The 19,455-nt window shown below is 40.5% G+C and overlaps 1 protein-coding gene across 4 annotated transcripts in view; it reads right to left on the bottom strand.

Moving 5' to 3' along the window:
• npnta (nephronectin a) overlaps positions 1–19,455 on the bottom strand; it is a 74,260-nt gene that overhangs the window by 14,371 nt on the left and 40,434 nt on the right. For all 4 annotated transcript variants that reach the window (XM_061717358.1, XM_061717344.1, XM_061717336.1 and 1 more), the window contains 5 exons: positions 13,475–13,594; positions 12,065–12,184; positions 6,890–7,024; positions 5,580–5,702; positions 3,962–4,375 (listed from right to left, as the gene is read on the bottom strand). In XM_061717358.1, the coding sequence (XP_061573342.1) occupies positions 3,962–4,375; positions 5,580–5,702; positions 6,890–7,024; positions 12,065–12,184; positions 13,475–13,594 (912 nt within the window). The remainder of the gene's footprint in view (positions 1–3,961; positions 4,376–5,579; positions 5,703–6,889; positions 7,025–12,064; positions 12,185–13,474; positions 13,595–19,455) is intronic.

The following is a 19,455-nucleotide window of genomic DNA, read 5'->3' as shown; positions in this document are numbered from 1 at the left end:
GGAGTGGCTTTAAGGTTTTCACCGACAGATATGCTAATGTTGACTGCATGGGTCCACACTGAGAAGAAACTCTGAATCATCTGTGTCTACAGTTCGTACATACACCCCCAACTACAGAAACTAATTTTTAATTTCTATTTCCATCAAATTATTTATATAATCACTCTGTGATGCCCCCTTCCTTTCTTCACAAGCAGAGCTCTGCTGGAACTGCTCTGCTGGGATGCAAACTATTAGACTGATGTCTCCTTCAAGCAGTGCAGACAGGTGTGAATGTAATCTTCTCTCCTCCCTTCTTCTAATTATGACATGCCATCTGGCAAGATGAGTAGGAAGCAGAGTATCACGCCTCTTATTTCTGTACTTAGCTGTTGCATCTGACCAGACGTGTGCAACTGCCTGTGCATTAGCCTGTATTTCATTATCTGTTATCATTATGACTAAACAAATCTAACCAAATTATTGAAAGTCCCATGTTCATCTGTTCAAACAATAATACTCAAGTATAAACATGATGGGAGAATCCAATCATCACACCCCTCAAAAAGGAGCTGGCTTAAGTGTCCTGGAGCTGGTGCTTTGGTGCCAAATGTGCAAATTAACCCAAGACCAACAGAGAAAGAGCTTGTAAGGACGGTGGGTGTAACCAATATCATCATCCAGAGTAAAATGTGAACTGTACTGGCAAAAGCTGAAGGGCAATGCAGCAAAAGAAGCTACTGCTCCAAAACCACCATTAAAAAAGACAGATTACAGTTTGCAGCTGCTCATGGAGACAAAAATCTCATGGAAAAGAAATGGCCAAGTCCTGGCGCACGTCTGCAGGCCTGAGAATAATATCCCCGCTGTGACGCATGGGGATGATAGCATCATGATTTTCTCAACTTTACTTTCAGACATGGAAAAAAGAAAAAAAAACATATATGTCTTTTCTAAACCACATGCAAACTTCTAACAACAACTGTCACACTCCGTCTTTTCTTGATATTTATGATTTTAAAGCAGCAAAATACACTTAAAGCCACCTCTCATTATTAGTGCCCGAGCACTTACAGTGTGAAGGCTCTATTGTATCTGTAGGATTTTTTTTTCCTCGTTTTTATTTTTCCGACGAGATGAGGGCCTTTTTGCCACCCTAAACGTGCCCAAATTTTGCATGCAAGCCAGGCCTGGCAAAAAAATTTATATTTCATGGTTTGCCCCCCCCCCCCCTTCATCTGATTGGTCCATATTTGATGGTCCCTATTGTCTGCCATAACTTTTGAATGGTTTGACAGAGAGTCGTGGGTGGTGTCATCGGACTCGGTTTTGAGTACTTTACCTTCATTGGCATGAATTAGCCCCGCCCCTTCATCTGATTGGTCCATATCTGATAGTTCCTACTTTCTGCCATAACTTTTGAATGGTTTGATATAGATAGTCGTGGGTGGTGTCATCCGCTAAATGTCCAGGCCTGAAGAATCTACATGCAAGTCATACAAGCGCTTCCACTGCAGCACGCCTGAAGTTGCACAAGGGTGCGAGGGCCCGTTCATCGCTGCTTGCAGCTTTAATTTGGAATCCATTTTTGTTATTTGCGTTTGACCAAGAATGTGGATATCAGAATTAAGTAAGCAAACAAACAAATAAACACATGCCTAATGATGCATTTTTCATGAAACTGGATGAAACCCTCATACTTGGCGGCGAGTACAGTGTGACTTGTGGATAATCCACAGTCAGGCTTCACACCAGCTTGTGTTCATTAACTGAAGCCAAAACATACCTACATTCGGAGGAAAGAATTCTTCCTTTAACTATGTAATTAATGACACTGATTTGTTAACTTTAACAAAAATTGCATTATTTCTGTATGGATAATTAATGGATGCACACAGTTGGATTCAAACTATTTATCTCGAATTTTCATTTGTGAGGGACTGAGGTGTTACAGTGGATGCTTTTTTTGGCGCTGCCTGTTGTGCTTGCAGCAACTCCCTGCATTAATGTAGAGTGCTCTGAGTGCCCTGTAAGATATAAAACAGTTTTTTTTTGGTTTTTTGTTTATTATTTTTACAGTTTAAACTGCAAATTGCAATCAAATCATCAGAAGTTTGGTATTAACACTGTTATACGATTATCGGGCAATACGTTGACAAGTTTCGTGGACATTTAGACTTAATACGATATAGCTGCAGAGATAAGGAAAACTGACCATTATTATTCAAATATATGAAGAATATAATAAATATAGATAAAATAATAAAGATACCTACATTCTCAGAAAAAAATGCTCTAAAATGCTCTTGCATGAGAAAATAAGCACATTTTCTCTTTGGGGTGCAGATAGCTGTAAAAGAAATGTTGAAGACAGCTAGTGTGACATTTATAAGTGAAATCTGTAATCCAGAAACCTCAACCCTTGAAAATAAAAGCAGAACCTGTTAATGCAAAACATTCCTATTCCATAAATCCCCTAAAGTCCCTCCAATAACTATATTCATATGAAAAAAATGCTCTTTTACAGTATGCTATATAGGTAAGGTGGAAAATCCCTGAGTGTCCTTCGGGTTTATGGAGTGCTATAGCTCATTGTTCTTGTCCTGCAGCCTTAGCTGCTCTGTGTAATTGCTTCAAGTCAGCATTGACTTTTCTTTTTCTTTTTTCTTTGCAAGAGTATAAACTGCTCAAAATGTCAGTTAATGTTGCTCTTTGTTTGCCAGATATGTAAACAGAGAACTGTGCCAAAAAGTATAAAAAGTGAATAAGTAAATCTTGTGTTTGTAAATGCATGCAGGTATTATACATATTTGTACAGAAAGCCCCAGTCTGAGATGGCAAATAATGTTTGGCCCATACTCAGCCCATAAATTTGACTGACAGCGTGACTGACTTACGGTACTGTAAGTGGGGTGAGCTGAACTCGGCCACGTATCCACCAGACACGGCTCACATCTCCATTTTATAAGGGCCTTTGCCATCTCTGACCCTTGCAAAATGTGCTGTGTCCCATGTCAAAACTAGCCACAGCTAGTACAACACAAGCCAAAGCCCACATTTGGCCTAAATTATGAAGTATGGGACACGTTTTGACCCCTTCCAACCAAACACATAACAATATATAATAGGAAACATTTCATTGATAAAAACCAAACTAAATAAAGACATGAGTAGGCTATGTTACCAGCTTATGTTCATACTACATGATGAATTTGATCAGCTAAGATAACACTTGCTTGTTAAACATTAGTGATAGCTAAATAGCGACAGCTCTTCCTAAATTTCATGTTCTGGGCATGAGTGAACAAGAAAATCTGGATCGAGGAAAGTTGATCAGCTCTTGTTAATAGTGCTTAAATTGAAAGTTAGGTAGCCTATGTTGTTTCAAGGTGGAATTTTTTTCTAGTATTTTTTGGGTTAACTAGCTTCCGTTGGCTATTTTCCTGCATTTAATGAGCTAGTTGCCATTTAACCTGTTCTCTCTCAGAAATTTAGCATTGACACTGATGTTGTGAAATTCATTCAATTCAATTAGAACAAAGGAAAACATTCCCTCTCTGGGGGGAAAAAAACCTCTCAAATGTGCTCTTCATAAAGTCATTATTTGAATTACAGTATGTAGGAAGATAGATAGTTAGATTTTTGATAAAACTCTAAAGTTAACTTATTTCAAACCATTTTTTTTTCCAGACAGAAGATCCAACCCGCTTGGGTCAAGCCCATAACCCAACCCTGCTGTGTCAAAACAACCCATGGCTGGGCTGGTCTGTATTTAACCCAGCACTGGCGTCAGAGAAAAACACAAATTAAGTTATTTTTAACCCAGCAGTTTTTAGAGTGCATGCTTATGCACGTTAAGTACGTAAGTAGGTCAAGTATGTAACAAAGACTGATATATGAATCTCACTTTCTATACGGAAATACAGCACTTGTCTGTGGTTTACAAATGAATGAAAGAATAAAATAAGGTTATAGCTCTTACTATGGACATCCCCTCTCTGTTTAGTGACCTCCTTCTGGATAGTGTTGTCCACTGGTGTGACAAATGGCGGTGGCGTGGGTTGTCTGGTGGGAGCCACAGGCCTTGGTGGGATGTAGGGTTTGCGTGTGGGTGTTGATGGCTTTCTGGTAGGGATGAAGGGCTTTCTTGTAGGGATGAAGGGCTTCCGGGTAGGAACCACTGGCTTGAGTGCAGTTGGAGTGACCCTCTTGGGAGGCAGCGGCGGTTTGGTCGTTGCTTTGGTTGTTGATTTAGGGGTGATGGGGAAGATTCTCTTTTGAGTCACTGGTGACCGTGTGGTGGTGGTCCTACGGTGATCCAAATCTGGAATCTGGTTGTGATGATTTGGAGGGAGTTTGCCTGGTTTCGGAGGATCAATAATCACCTTTGGAATAGCTGAAATCATAAAAGAACATAGACGGAGGAGTGAAATATCAGTACTTACAACTTAATGAGGCATAGAAGTACAGATTAATTGTGATGATTAGCCTGACTTTTTTTTGCAGATGGGGGGGTATTTAATCTGTTGAGACTTCCCCTGGTATCTCTTTACTAACTGTTAAGGTCTTAAAACAAATTGAATGTCCTAAATATGACTGAAGCAGAAGATCACTAATTAAAAAGAAGACTATGAGTTCACCTTTACTCGATGGTAGTGGAAACCGAAGGCTGGCTTCATTGTTACAAGTGAGCCCATGTTTAGCAAGGTCTGCTTTTCATTAATAAAAACTGCTTTCTTATTGTGTATTTTTATCTGCTAATGTAGTAATGTTTGTGTGCTTAAAGCCACAGGCTTTGCACCGTCAAGCTAAAGATGTTCTGCGAGTGAGACACGATTTCTGTACTCAGGCTGCTGCTGTGCCCCTACATCATCTCGGCTGATGAAATCAAAGTTTTTTCTTTTCTCTCTCTCTTTTGTTCCTCCTCTCATGGCTCCTGTCAGGAGCAGAGACAGGGGTTGAGGGGGGTTGGAGTTTCTGATGGTGAGGATTTCATGAGTGAGGGATGAGCCTGAATAAATAGAAGTGGTCTGAACTTTTGGTTATCCCCTTCTCCAGTTACAGGCCACTTTGATATGTGATACACAAATAGGATATTGCAACTGGAGCATTTGAGTCTCGCACCCTTCGAGCAGATGAAAGAGAGACATATTTGCATGAGACTCTATGGATTGGTACATTGGTTGTGTCATCTAGATGATTAAACAACAGCGGAAAATAAATGGCTTCTTTTCCTCGAAGCTTGCTGTAAAAACTGCAGACGAGCAGACTAATGAACTGCATCTCAACGAGTAGAAAGAGACAAACTACTAGAAAAGTTTCACACTCCTCCCTGTGGCTGATTAAAATAGCGAAATTGGAAAAATGGAGTGACCTTGAGCACATGTGATAAGGGAGCAGGGCTATTTAAGTAATGAGTGACAGCCATTACAAAGAAAGGAATTTCACTACCAGCTCTGCGCTTGCAATGTTATTCCTCCCTCCCTCTTGCTTTCCAACCTTTTTAAAAAACACAGGCAAAGAAAACAAAAATGTGAGGCCCCGTCCCTTTTTTTTGCAAAAGTGGGCATCGGGGCCAGCGTTTTGTTCCCAGGCCTTACGTTTACAGTCGTGCCCCATCCCCCTGTAGCCCTCTTTGCATTTGCACTTGTATGAGCCCGGCGTGTTGTAGCAGGTGGCGAAGCTGCTGCAGTGGCTCTGACCCAGAGAGCACTCATCCACATCTGAAAGATAACAGAAACATAAAAAACATTCATTCCCAGTGAGAAAAAGTTTCAGACACAACAGCAGAATTTCAAAGGATGATTGATTTACATGCGCTTTAAGGAAGAAACAAAGTCCATGTTCTGCTACCACGAGGACTTGAGTGAATAACGGGGTTCCTTTCATGAATAGAAAAATCGTTATGGGGGCTGTTTGGGGGAAAAAAGAAATAGCGCTCAAAGGTTATTTTAGCTTTCCCATAGCAGCCTTTTCACAAGCCTTGCTCAATAAGTGATGATTAAAGATTGGAGATGGAGTGTGACTTAAGATATCCATTTCTATGGAGTAATGTAGGAGTAAAGTTGGACTGTAAAACAAAACATTTGCTGACAAGCCTTGACTCATCAGCCCAGTTTCTTCATCCAAGAGTCTAAACCAACAACTTTATAAAATATATTTATGGAGCATTACCTGAGTTTTTTTTTTTCGTTTTTTAATTAGACCCAGTCTGTATTTATGTTTTATTCTGTGAAAGCACCCAATAATAATGAGTAAATGTACAGTAATGTAACATACAGTAAATGTCACATACTTTAATGGTCAAAGAACAATGACGCTTGAAGACATCAGTGTTTGGACTAACAACCAAGAAGCCTCACTTTCTCAGTCTAGGACTATGTGAGCCTGGTTCAAAATACCAAAATGTCTCAGATAATGAGAGTCCCTTCAAAAGGTCAAAGGAGGTGCAACTCCAGGTTTACAAATAAAGGGCAAAAAAGCACATCTTAAATTATTTGTATTTATTTTCACGCAAAAGGTTATCTATAATTTACCTTATTTCAAAAACTTTTTTAGATACTTTTTCAAGATAACATGACACCAAATTATTTCTGCTCGCATTTATGAACGTTGATCTGAATCGTCTTTTTTCATACTGAGATCATGTTTTCTACTGCTTCACTGTCCAGCTGACCACAGGTGTGTGGTACATTGTGTGACTTGAAATAATAATAATAATGGGGATAAAAAAAAGAAAAATACTTATTGAATATACAAGTAAATATAATTATTAAATAACAAATTGAGCTAATGTTGAGCACTAAAGAAAATTAAATGTCCAAAGCTGTGACAGTGTATTTGCAAGTGCGTGTCAAAACATGCAAATTTAATGCACAATGTCCTCACTAAAGAGCCAATATGTCAGTACCGTGGCACTGGTATTTCCCATTGATGTACTGCAGTTCGAAGCCTTCGTGGCACTTGCAGATGTAGCTGCCAAAGGTATTGATGCATTTCCTGAACCGGGGGCACACGGCGATCCCTGTGGCACACTCATCCACATCTGCAGGGCAAAGAGCAGAAACAACTTTGTACAAAGAGGAACATAGTCACATGAACTAATATGATTCTCACCTCTCTTCACTTATTTACAATAACAATAACTTGAAGTTTCTAAAAACACAAAACCACGATAACTTTATAATGAAAAAAAAAAAAGTCAAATTTAAAGAATATTGCCGTTCATTGCAGATTTGTTCCACCTTCACTAGTTAGCATTCATTTATGAACAAAGCTTTCTCAGCACGCTGCTTCCTTCCATAATTCAAAAATCCATTCCAAGTGAGTCTGTTGATCTTCTTGGCAAGAATGTGGGCATTAATATTTAGATGCAGAGAAAATTATTTACTGCACGACACACCCGAGGCGCGGTGGTACCACGGAAACTGTTGTTTAATAGGACGCCAAAAACCCTGAGACACCTGGACAAGCAGGTGGACGGTCAGTGCTCCCTCATTCCCTACACTACCTACTCACCCGCATGATCTTTCATCCCTGGTTGCTCCAGCAGAGCTGCCTAATGGCCAACAGCTGGAGCCTGTGACACCACTGCGATTCTAATGCTACGCTTCATTTTTTTATATTTCAAATAACACAACAATGCATAATGAAAGTGAATTCTTTACATAATCACTGCAGATGAAAATGCTTTTCTTTTATTGTAAAAAATTGTGTCAGAGTTAACCTCGGGGTTAAATACATTCAGCAGTATTAATGTTTTAAATTGTGGGGGACTTGACAACTTGTTTCATAATTAAAGCATCTCTGGTAAGAGAAATTATGAAGCGGCTTCATTCTACTGCAGCACCAATCCATCAGCAAAAACTGTCATTAATCTGAGCTTTTGCTGACTCTTGTTTAGTAGGAACAAAAGCAAAAATCAATGTCCTACAACTGGAGAGGACGCAGCCTCACGCTCACGCTAATTTCTGCAACTTGTGCACAGTTTTTTAAAGCTACTATATGAAATAATTATACATTAAAATGTAAAAAGAAATCCGTCCAATGGATGTGAGTAAACACATATCTCAAAAATGTGCCGTGTTCATGAAAAAGCTACCACATTGACAAGTGAGCATGAGCCGGCAAGCCGTGTAATACCAATTCCCTCCACTAGAGCAGTATTTGGTCATCATTCACAACAAAAGACGACAAAGGTAGGGAATCTGAAGGCATATTCTACTCAAACGCAGGTTTGAAATCGGGCTGGAAACGCCTGGAACAGTGTTTCAGTAAAAGATTCTCAGACAGACTGCAGCCCCAGCAAGAGAAAAAAGCAGATGCTTCTCCAAAGCCATGGTCAAAACTAACCACACTGGGACTTTTAGCAAGAAAACACAGTTGCTACATCATTTAAAATGCACATCATTTCTTAAATAATTCCTTCCACAATACTCTAAATTATGTCTGAACAGTTCAAGTGTATATTGAGATCTGTCTTTGTGGGTAGGTCCTTACATAAGTGCTAACCTTTCTTGTTTTCAGTTTTATGGCACTTTCACATTTCTAACAATAGCGTTCTATGACCTTTCTTGGTGAGAGGACTATTTACAATCTCTGCACTGCTGTGGACAAATGGGTCAAAAACACATAATTAGTATCCATGTCTTAAACAAAGTAACCGTAGCAGCTTGGTTAGGGGGTCGGTATGGTGCAGTTTGGAACAGTAAATCCCGGTTATGCTTCCTCTACCAGGTGTGTTGGTTGGATGCTCTGTGAAAGTGTGACGTCATAACGGTGCAATGGTCTTCCGTTAAGAGACAATGGCTGAGGACGTTCAGCATATTGGATTATTTTTTTCTTGACAAAAAGAGCTTTAACTTGAGAAAAGAGAAATGACTTCAGACTTGTGCATCTCATGATCATCTTCATAGCACATGGAAGAGACAATTCTTTGTGAACCAATCAATTGACAGCAGTGTTTCAAGTTTAACATACTGTGCCATTTGTTTTAGTAATGTAAAGAGTTTCCCCAAAAACAGTACAATGCAGTCCATTTATTTTGGTACTGTAGGGTTTGCAACTTTTGGTTATGGATAAACAAATAATTGCATACCTCATGTTACCAAACTGGACTGTACTGCCTAGAGGCAACAATATATGTTCATGTCATGGGAAACTACTCCCAGCCTCATCACTCTACAGTAGTAAACGTCTAGTCTAGTCTTAGCCAAGCCTAGCCTAGTCTAGACTAGTTTTTTAGGGCAGTGGGTTAGTGGTTAGCGCTGTTGCCTCACAGCAAGAAGGTTCCTGGTTCGACTTCTGGGCCTGGCAGGGGTCTTTCTATGTGGAGTGTTCATGCACATGTGTGTTTTCTTCGAGTTCCTACTGCAGTCCAAAAACATGTACGGTATGTGAGGTGGAATAATACTAAATTGTTGAATAGTTGTTTGTCTATTTTTAATGGTTTAAAGCTAAGATAAATGGAACAGTTATGGTTGTTCCAGCAAGAAATAAGTCCGCCATGCGGGCAGTACAGAGCAGAACAACCATCAAGGCAAAAACTTGTGGTCACCCGTCGGTACCTTATGTGTGAAAGACTGGAACACGTACCAAAACGGAGGGAGGAGAACATCTTTGATTGGGGGAGGGGGAGTGTTTTCATGCCACTGGCTGACACTCAGGTGGTAAAGTTACGTAGCATTTCTTTACAACATGCTGCCATTGTTATGAAATGACATATATTTAAAGTGTTGAATCAAATGACGACCGAACTGAATGACTACCGGTAAATTAAGTAAAATAAGTGAATAATGACAGGGTTTCAGATCCACTTCAGCTGCATCACAGAATGAGACAAGAAGGTCTTTTTACATATAATGTGGGATTAAAGACTCATCGCTCATTCATTTAAAATCCAGGAAGTGGTTCTTAATTTTCCTCCACGGTCACCTCTTCATTTTTAATACATATTCGTTTATACAGCAGAATAACGGAGACAAAGCTGATCTCAGGTATTGCTTTTATGAGTCATTCTGTTTTAATTTATGCAGTACAATAAATATTTTATAGATTTGCCAGAGTTCTTTTTTTTTCTTTTTCAGCGCAGAATGATCAATGGAACAAATTAAATTTTTTCTTTTTTCCAATGGTTGTACGAGCTCTAATGGCATATAAAATGAATAACCATGCCTACAGTTAACAATGCAATCCTGTTTCCCTATAACAACACACATGAGCAAATTGTGCCCAGTGGGGTGGAAGTGACCCCTGAACCGACTCGTTCTGGCTCGCCTACGAAAACAAACATAATTAGTCACATTTTTTCGTGAGTAAAACGTTGTATTCTGGCATTTTCTCCACAACAACAGAGAGCGCTGTCTGCGTTTAGATTATTAGTTTCTTGTTTCATGTCATTCAGGTCACAGGTTTTGAAGGGAAAAGCAAAGACTCACATTTTAACCTTGTTTTCTTCACATGTACCAATTAAACTGCAGTGAATCTGGTAAGTCACAATGGTGTTGCTATGTTCAGGTAAAACATGAAGACATTTTTCAAGCAAAGCTGCTAAGTCAAGCACAAACGTGCAATTCATGTGACAAGTAGAAAAAGGCTTGAAAATGTGAATGTTTTTCCACAGCATTCAAGTATCCACGAAATGACAAGAAGAGTGAACCAAATGCTGCCGTACAGGCTCATGCGGCAGAGAGCACCTTTATCTGATGGAGGTATTTTGAAATATGGGATGACACTGTGCCTGTATTTTAATCACATTGTCCAGTGTAGATACTTTCACTACTTTATCTACATAAATATGACCCTGTGGAAAAGATAATCTAGTCCATGTCTGCCCTACACCAATAAACAGCATCACAATACGTATTAATTCGGTCACTTTTTCGACTTGAACCGTATTTTTGACTTGATTATAACTACAACATGAAAAAAGTGAATGAAACAAAACATTCACATTCGATTAAAATTGAGAGCAAAGCTTCACTGGGAAGTCAAGCACTATATGATCATGCTTAAGTTTCCATGATAGAATATTTTCACATTTCAAAGGAAAGAAAATTAAAAACAAAAACTTCTGCAAGAGCATCCGTATTCTCATCTGTATAGAGTTCGGCAGAAACATTCCTTAAACCGTAACACCTGCGTCTTGAAGGCCTTGCGTCCAGAAATCAGTCTTCATGACTGATGTTTGCCCTGTTTTAGTAAACTGTGTTTAAACCTGTCACAGGTTAATGGTGCTTAACCCTCCATGTTAAGTGTCACATGCTGAACTACAAATCTGAGGAGGTAAAACCGGTAACGTAAACAAGTCAGGGCTGAGCTCCTCATTCCACATTTCTGCTCGAAAGGTGACTAATTAAGTTGGGTGAAGTCTCCATCTGGTTGAAAAGCAGCGAAAGTTCACCTGTGAACCTGTTTGAGTTTCAAAATTCAGTTTTAACCGCCTGTGTTTTTTCCTTTCTTCGTTTGTAAATAAAGACGCGTGGATTCTGCAGCCACAGAAATGCTCGCCGATGTTTTCGCCGAGGCTCTGTGAGTATTAACGTCCACGCAGAAGCAGATACCATTTCATTTTTTTGAACAGAATCCCAGTTGATGTTAGTCGCTATCAGAGCCAGCACAGGAAAGTTAACCAATACTGCCTTGCGGCTTCCTGTTTTGAGACGGCAGACGGAGACGTGAGTTCTCGCATTGAGGCAGTTATGTTGTGTAAACATTATGTACATAATATGGCATCATTTTACACTGGAAAACTCATTATGCAAGACTGTGGTTTCCACCATTCACTTTTTTTTCACATTTAAGGAACTGTTAGGTGAAAGGACACCAGGACCATGAGAAATGTGATGCTCAGCTGACAATCATCTGACATTCATTCAAGGTTAGTAATAAATGTCATTAAAAAATAAGAAAAAAAAAGTGGTATCGGAGCATCTCTCTTTGGAAAAGCTGCTGTGTGTGATTCTCCTTCGGCAAACTTCCAACATACAAGAACACACACTGCTTCCCATCAGCTGCTCCTGTAGGGGAGAGGCAACATGCAGCTCGGCTTTCAGGCTTGTGGAGATATATTAAGACTGGGACGCACCCACACAGGTTCTTCCATCAGGAGCCAGCTGTAACCCCGGCGACGGACACTGACATCGGACCTCTCCTTTCAGCACCTCGCAGCCGTACTGGCAGTTGGCCATGGCACAAGTGCGAACATCTGATTGGAAAAAACAAAAACCACACCACACATTAACTCCTGCTGGTGCCACGAGGGAGGGGACCGTAGAGGAGGAGTTTTTTTACTGCCCTCAGCCACATTTTCTTTCCTCACATCCACATGCACACACTCCTTATCCTCCAGCCAATCTGTAAGAGCCGGGCCGCTCGCCTGCCTCCTCTGATATTAGCCAGCTTGACCCCGGGGTGCAGTACACACTCTGGCGTTATTAGATTCCTCTGCTCTGCAGTTGCCATGGGCTCACACCTTAGCTCAAGCAGTCCTCCTTCAACCTCTTTGATCCTTTTTTTTTATACCCAAAGACTGCTAATCCATCTCCAGCATATCTAGCGCCAGCAAACAGTGCCGCTGCTGTTGACCCATGCTGGGAATATCAAGTCCAACCAAAATAATGATATAACAGACTTTGTCCAGCCTCACTTGATACATTTGGACCCTAAAAAGGAAATTAAAAGCAGGACTCACGCTGCTGGAGCTACTTTAGCTCCTACAGGCTCCTTGGAGTGCAGTTTGATGAGAAAGGCGATTTGATCAAATACCATAGTGATCCATGGATCAAAGCAATGGCAGAAGAAGAAAAACAGAAGCAGTGAGGTGTTTAATTGTATCACGCTATATTTTCAAAACAACACCAGAAGTAATTCCACATCGCCTCAACTGGTAGGCATTTCAGACTTTAACAAAGGGAAAATAACATTTAATTTGACAGAAAAGAGCTAATGGAAACGAGTTAACGGGAGTCATATAATCCTCAAGTGGAAACGTGTTGAGAAAATAGTTATCAGATTTAGAGCAGGACATGCATGGGCAATGGCTCGCATTATAAGGAACACCTCAGGGTGTTTAATAAAACTGCACATTCACTGGAGAATCTCACTGTTTCTTTCATATTTTTCATCTAGGCCTAGAAGCTCTCGCTTCACAGGGTTTTCTTTTTCATAGGGTAGAGCTACTACAATGAAGCGGATCAACATAAGGCTTTAATCAAAACAGTCTATCAAAGGATTGGGAGGCTGCTGTCAGAGGGACTCGCACAAGAGGGAAAATGTACTTTATGACAGAGGGCATATGACACCAGCATCGCTTCCTGGCACTCGGATGAATACATTTGTACTGAGGTAATGAACACTTCACAAAGCACAGTCGCACGTACAGGCTTCAAAGCGGAGGAGAGATTATGAGCAAAGGGAGGAAACACACATCCAGATATCCACATTTCAGACTAAACAAACAACCTCAGAGGCTTTTGCATGCATTTGTGAGACTCACTTCCGCAGGTCCCGTCCGGCATCAGCATGTAGCCGTTCAGGCAGTAGCATTTGTAACTCCCGAATGTGTTCATGCACCTGTGTTTGCAGGGTCTTGGCTTCAGCCCGCACTCATTCAGGTCTGCAGACAGAGAGAGACAACATCAGTGGATTGGAGGAGGGGGGGGGGGCAGAGAGAGGAACCTCCTGTACAGAGGTGAAACTAGTCAAGGAGCAAAGGTGACGAGGTGAGTCATGTCAAACCACGTCCGAGCATTTATGTGCTGCTCTTATGTGCCAGTCTGTCTGTCTACATGTGCACTAATGGGTCTGTCAGAGGAAGTGAAACGCCGCCATGTTCTGACAGGCCCTGAACCCCCCTTCCCCCCCGTTTGATGACTTACCAGGAAGCCCGTCTCAGCTGTTAACCCTCCCACCACCTGCACCTGATAAAAGATGCTATAATACCTTCTGACACTGCTGCACAACTTTATGAGGCTGCAGCTTCACCCTTAAACAGGTAGTCCTTCTGTTTTTTACACAGAATTGCAAGCAGAAGAATGTCACCCATTGGGGCCCATGAAAATCAGGTTGAATCCATTGTACGTTGGCACGAAGAAGAGGAAAAAAAACATACACTGGGTGCAAAACTCATGCAATATTTTTTCAAATTCAGATTGTCTTAAAGGAGCCGTCTGTAAGAATTGGCCAAAACTGGTACTGCAGTCACTTTCAAAATATTGTTGAGCGGCGTGTACCCTCCCCTCCTCCCCCCGACCAGAGGTTGCCAGGTAGGCTGCAGAATGCAGCAGGAACGTAGGCTGCCATGGCTGCGATAATTAGAGCCGAGCTGGCAACCCGGATGCTGAAACATTACTGACTTGGTGATTGGGAGATAGGTGGAGGGTGGAGCTTCAGAAACAATACTGACTTGGTGATTGGGAGATAGGTGGAGGGTGGAGCTTCAGGCCAAAACAAAAAATGACAACATAAACATCAGTTGAGGGCTGCAACTCCTCTTTTTAAACTGGAATATCCTGGCTTGAGTGCTGTTGTCAGTGACATAAGTATTTGAAATGAACATGATTTTTAAATGTCTGTTGACATATCGGGGTCATTTTATGGTTCGTTTTATTATTGCTCTTACATACAGCTCCTTTAATTTACTCGTGTGTAGACACAGTCAAACACTGGTGTGATTGCCTGGTTGGCATTTCTATGTGGGTCCCATGTAGATTAACAGTGGGCTACCTGAGTACAGAGATGAGTCAATAAAATGAGTCCCATATGGTTTCAGTATTGTTGTGTTGGTCCCATATACAGTAACTTTAGTCACAACTGACCCACATTTGAAAATTACCATACAGAGGAAGATGTGGAAGACAGAGGTAGGGCCACCATGTAACTTGAGGATAAACCCATATAAACAGCCCACTTTTACCTCACATGTGGCCCAAATATATATGGTGACTGGGTAACATTATTCATGTATTATTCAAAATACAAACTGAAGGCAATGATTTCCCAAAACGTAATTTTGTTTAACACACAAGATTGAAAAGATGTCGAATTTTAACAATGGGAAAATTGACCCTTTCATGGAAAATATTAGACCATTTTGAAATTGATAACAGAAACATTTTTCAAAGTAGCTACAACATGGGCAACGAAAAGCTGTTTTTTAGAAGAAACGCCTGGAGGAACATCTTGCAACTGATAATTTTTTCAATTGGCAACAAGTCAATGGCATGACTGTGTCTAAAAAGAGCATCATGAAGCAGAAGAGTCTCAGAAGTGAAGACAGACAGAGGTTCACCAGTTTGCAAAGCACTGCATATAAACTGTTAAACAATTTCTGATCAATGGTCCTCAGTGTAAAATTATGAGACATGAAGTGTCTCATCATGTGAAGTACATATCGTCGGAACATTCAGAGAATATGAGGAAATTTTTGTGTGCACAGGACAAGCCCAAAAATAAATATTGCCTGTGATGCCCCTGATCTTGGGCCGTCAGAAGACACCGCAATAAAAACGGGTGTAATTTGAACATCACCTCATGAAATCAGGAACACTTTTCACAAACACAGTTCACCATCCACAAATGCCAATTAAAGCTCTTTTGTGCAAAAAAGAGTTTATACAGTATTCATACTAATTGACCACTTGTTTTTTTAGATATACTTGGTATACCTAACAAAGTGACAAGTTTATGTAGGTACATTATGTAGGTATTAGGTATACTAGGCATATCTAAGAAAGTGGCTGGTGAGTGTAAACATGATCCAAAAATGCTGCCGACTTCTCTGAACCACAGGGAAAATGGGAAACTGTCCAGTGGTCAAACTGCAGTTTAAAAGGTCTTTATGGAAATCATGAACACTGTATCTTCTTGATGAAAGAGGGGAAGGACCATCCGGTTTGTTACCAGCATTCAGTGTAAAAGCGTCCATCTTTAAAGGTATCGGGTGCAATCATGCCTAAGGAATGGGCAGCATGCACTACTGGATAGGAGCAACTCCAGCAACTGGTTGCTGTATGTATGAGACTGTTATCAAAAGAAGAACTAGTGGTAAATATAGCACTATCCCAGTGTTTTTGAGCCATGTCACTGCCATCACATTCAAAATAACCTGTTTTATTCATTTGATATGTTTTCAGTGATCAAAATTTTGAGATTTACAGGTGATTCAAATCTGATTTTATTTGCATTTAAATTGCTGTCCCAAGATTTTTGGATTTGGGCTTGAATATTTAGACCGAGTGTTGGGATTATTTATTTTGTCAAACTGGAATTACTGGGATTTCATTGTATAAACTGTGTGCCTGCAGCCTTTTTAAGTGTTGCAATTATTGTTTAGAGGAATACTGGAGTCAAGAATAAAGTTAGACTGTGACTCAAATGCATTCAGAAATAGAAATAAACAATGTTACAGGTCTTGTTTGTGCTTTCTAGTTATTGTTTGCGCTTATCAGTACGTTTCCTGCTATGACAGGAGTCTATTTTTTTTCTTTTCATGAAAAAGCTTTTAGTGTATGTGCTAAAGTGATAACTGTGTTTATTTTTTTGCTGTGTAGTGAGCTGAAAACTGTGTTGGCTGTTGTCAGGACCGATATTTGTACTTGTTATAACCTCAATTCAAAAAACTGACAATTACTGTAATGGTATCTGTATTCCACTTACCGCATCTCTTTCAGGGAAATTATGTTAGTTCAACAGCAAATCTAAATAGAGCAAATTAATCAAAGTACATTTTATTTTTTCTTGTTTTTTATGCATATTTTAAAATTGAATTCAAGCGATTCAAGGTTGTTATAATTGACTGAATCATTAAAAGCATCTCCCTTTTACTGTAAGGATCTGGCTGATGAAACTATAACTAGCAGCAGATAAGAAACAGCAAATGTTTGTGAAATAGACCTCAGATTAATACATGAATGACTACATGAATAAGTGGTGCATGTTTTTTGACCACAGGCCATATAAAAAGAAGCTGACACACCTGTGACCTGACTCACTTGCTTCTGTGCTTATTTTTTGCTGACCTATGAAGCTAACTAATGTAACCTTACATTCATTCTGATCAAATCTGTCAATCAATCTTCGTTTAGGACGTTGCTATGGAAACAACATCTGAGACGAGGACTGACTGGCAGAGCCAAAATGAAGACTGACACTCCATCAGAGGTACTGTGGTGTCGGCTGAGGCTGAGAAGTCCAAAATGCAGCAGTAGTGGCCAGACTAGAGTTGCAATTTGTCTGCAGCAGCGGAGGTTGCCGACTGCTATCCAACTGTTGGCATAGCTGCACTCGTAAGGCCAATCCAGAGCTGGATGTAGAGGTCTGTTAGTACAGTTATGGAGTGTATGTTGAAGAGTGTTTATGCTCTTGTAGATTTTAATTCACAGTTTCACACCTCGCAAGTCATGTTGGATAAAAATGCAAAATGATCATGGCAGGTAGCAGTTAACATTGTTATTGCAATGACTTACTCAAACACTTCATGTTGATTGCTTGATTATTCAGTTATCACTAACTTAGGTTGACTATTATAAGTTGAGGTGCCTATATGGTGTGTGTGTGTGTGTGTGTGTAAATTTATAGTGAAAATATGTGTAAAGACTTGAAAGATGAACGTCTCGAATAATTAAAATTCCCTCCTGTATACAAGCTTACATGTCTTGTCCAGAGTCATTCAAATCATTTACTAGGAACTGTTTTCTTGCCATCACTTACAGTGCAAGAACACCAGTGCACTGTGGAGGTGTCACATACTCCAAGAATCAAGTGTGTGACCATCTCGCTGTCAGTGAGCTACTCTCGAGCCATCACAAACAGAGTCCATCTCAGCGCACAGCAAAGGCCTTCCCTATAAATGGTGTTGTGTCTGGCACCATGGACACATGCTAGGATGAATACTTTGCGAGCCACATACCATCTGCATTTAAAAGACATCATAGTTTTATTTGGATGAATGTTGAAGCACATGTGAGTTTGTATACCCACAGGCGCAATTTCCTATGAATAGCACCTCCTGATCTACTAAAGCCGTGCTGACTGACTGATCATAGGACATGCCAGAGATTGGACATGACCGCCTATTTAACCCAGTCAAAGGCCATCGGGTTTAAAGTCATGTTCCATTACATTCATACCTTCTTAAGGATATGTTTGAGTCAGTTTATGAACATCAATATAAAACATACACCATATAAAACCATTTATAGCACTACTTGCACTTACATTATAGTGGCAAAAAGGAGTGTCAATGTAATACAAAACATGAATTTTTCTTTTAGTGCTCTAAAAATACACAAACCCATACCCAAAAGGGACCCAGTTTCAACCCAGTCCCACCAGGTGTGGAAGTGTCCCTAGGCAGAACCTCACATTGCTTCCCTGATACACTTATTGGTGTGATTTGTGACAGTGGCCATGTGGCTTCTTACTCACAGCAATGTAAAGGGGTTTTACCGACATTCTGCTCTGTTGTGTGTTTACAACCCATGGGCAGAGCGGTGAGATATTTCGTGATGACTCTTGGTGGATTTCCATTACACTGTTACACAAAAACAAATGCAACCATTCTGAAATTGCGACAAGGTACTGGTGCAGCGGGTGCTGGTGTTTCCATTGAAAGGTGTTTTCTCCTAAAATGTTGTCCCGTGAGGCTTCTTTTTATGAGCTTAACTCTCCCAAAAATATCGTCCTGTGAGACTGCTCTTCAAAAGAAAGAAGGTGATCTCCAAATCAAAAAAGATGGACGGAAATATCTTTGATTAATTTCCCTTTGAGGATTAATGAAGTATTTTGAACCAAATTTGAATTTAGTTTTGGTCAAATTATATTCAGGTTGGTGAACCTTAAAGTCCAAAAGACTTTGAGAGGAAACCACACTTGAACTTACCACTAGCAGCAGACCGCAGATGGGCCCAACTGGATGAGGATCCAGCTCAAGATGGCTGTGGCAGAAGAGGGCCCACAGTTGGAACCTTTCTGCAGGTGAAGGCTAGTCAGTCTTTGCTGCCCCACTCAGGAGAGGTGTACAGGTTAAGGGGCGAAACACCTGTGAACCTGAGATTCCTGCTGACGATGCGGAAGGGTTTCCAACAATGTGGATGCTCCGAGGAATACCATCTCGGAAGATCGGCATCACCAGAGTTAGTGTAGTTCCTGCAGTTACAGCTTGTGGCAAAGCATTTCTGATGTTTACTTCACCTATATTGACTGCCGCTACCCTGTTGTGAAAATAGTCAACAGAAGACGAAGGTAGCAGATGATCATTTAAATGGTCGTACGGCCTACTACGTGTCATCGAAGGATGCTGGAGACGGACAAATGCAAAATTGCCTCCAATACAGTTTTAAATAAACCACCTCATGAAAGAATTGAAATGTCTTTGCGTTTTAACACTTGTGTACGCGTGAAGTGGCGTAGCGGAAGACACGGCTCATAACCATGACATGGTTGTCACCAGCATGCTGATGCAGTGCTTCCTCCATT

This window comes from Cololabis saira, chromosome 1, assembly GCF_033807715.1.
Source record: "Cololabis saira isolate AMF1-May2022 chromosome 1, fColSai1.1, whole genome shotgun sequence".
Lineage (NCBI taxonomy): Eukaryota > Metazoa > Chordata > Actinopteri > Beloniformes > Belonidae > Cololabis > Cololabis saira.
The sequence above is the reverse complement of the archived record's forward strand: the minus strand, read 5'-3'. Positions and strand labels throughout refer to the sequence as shown.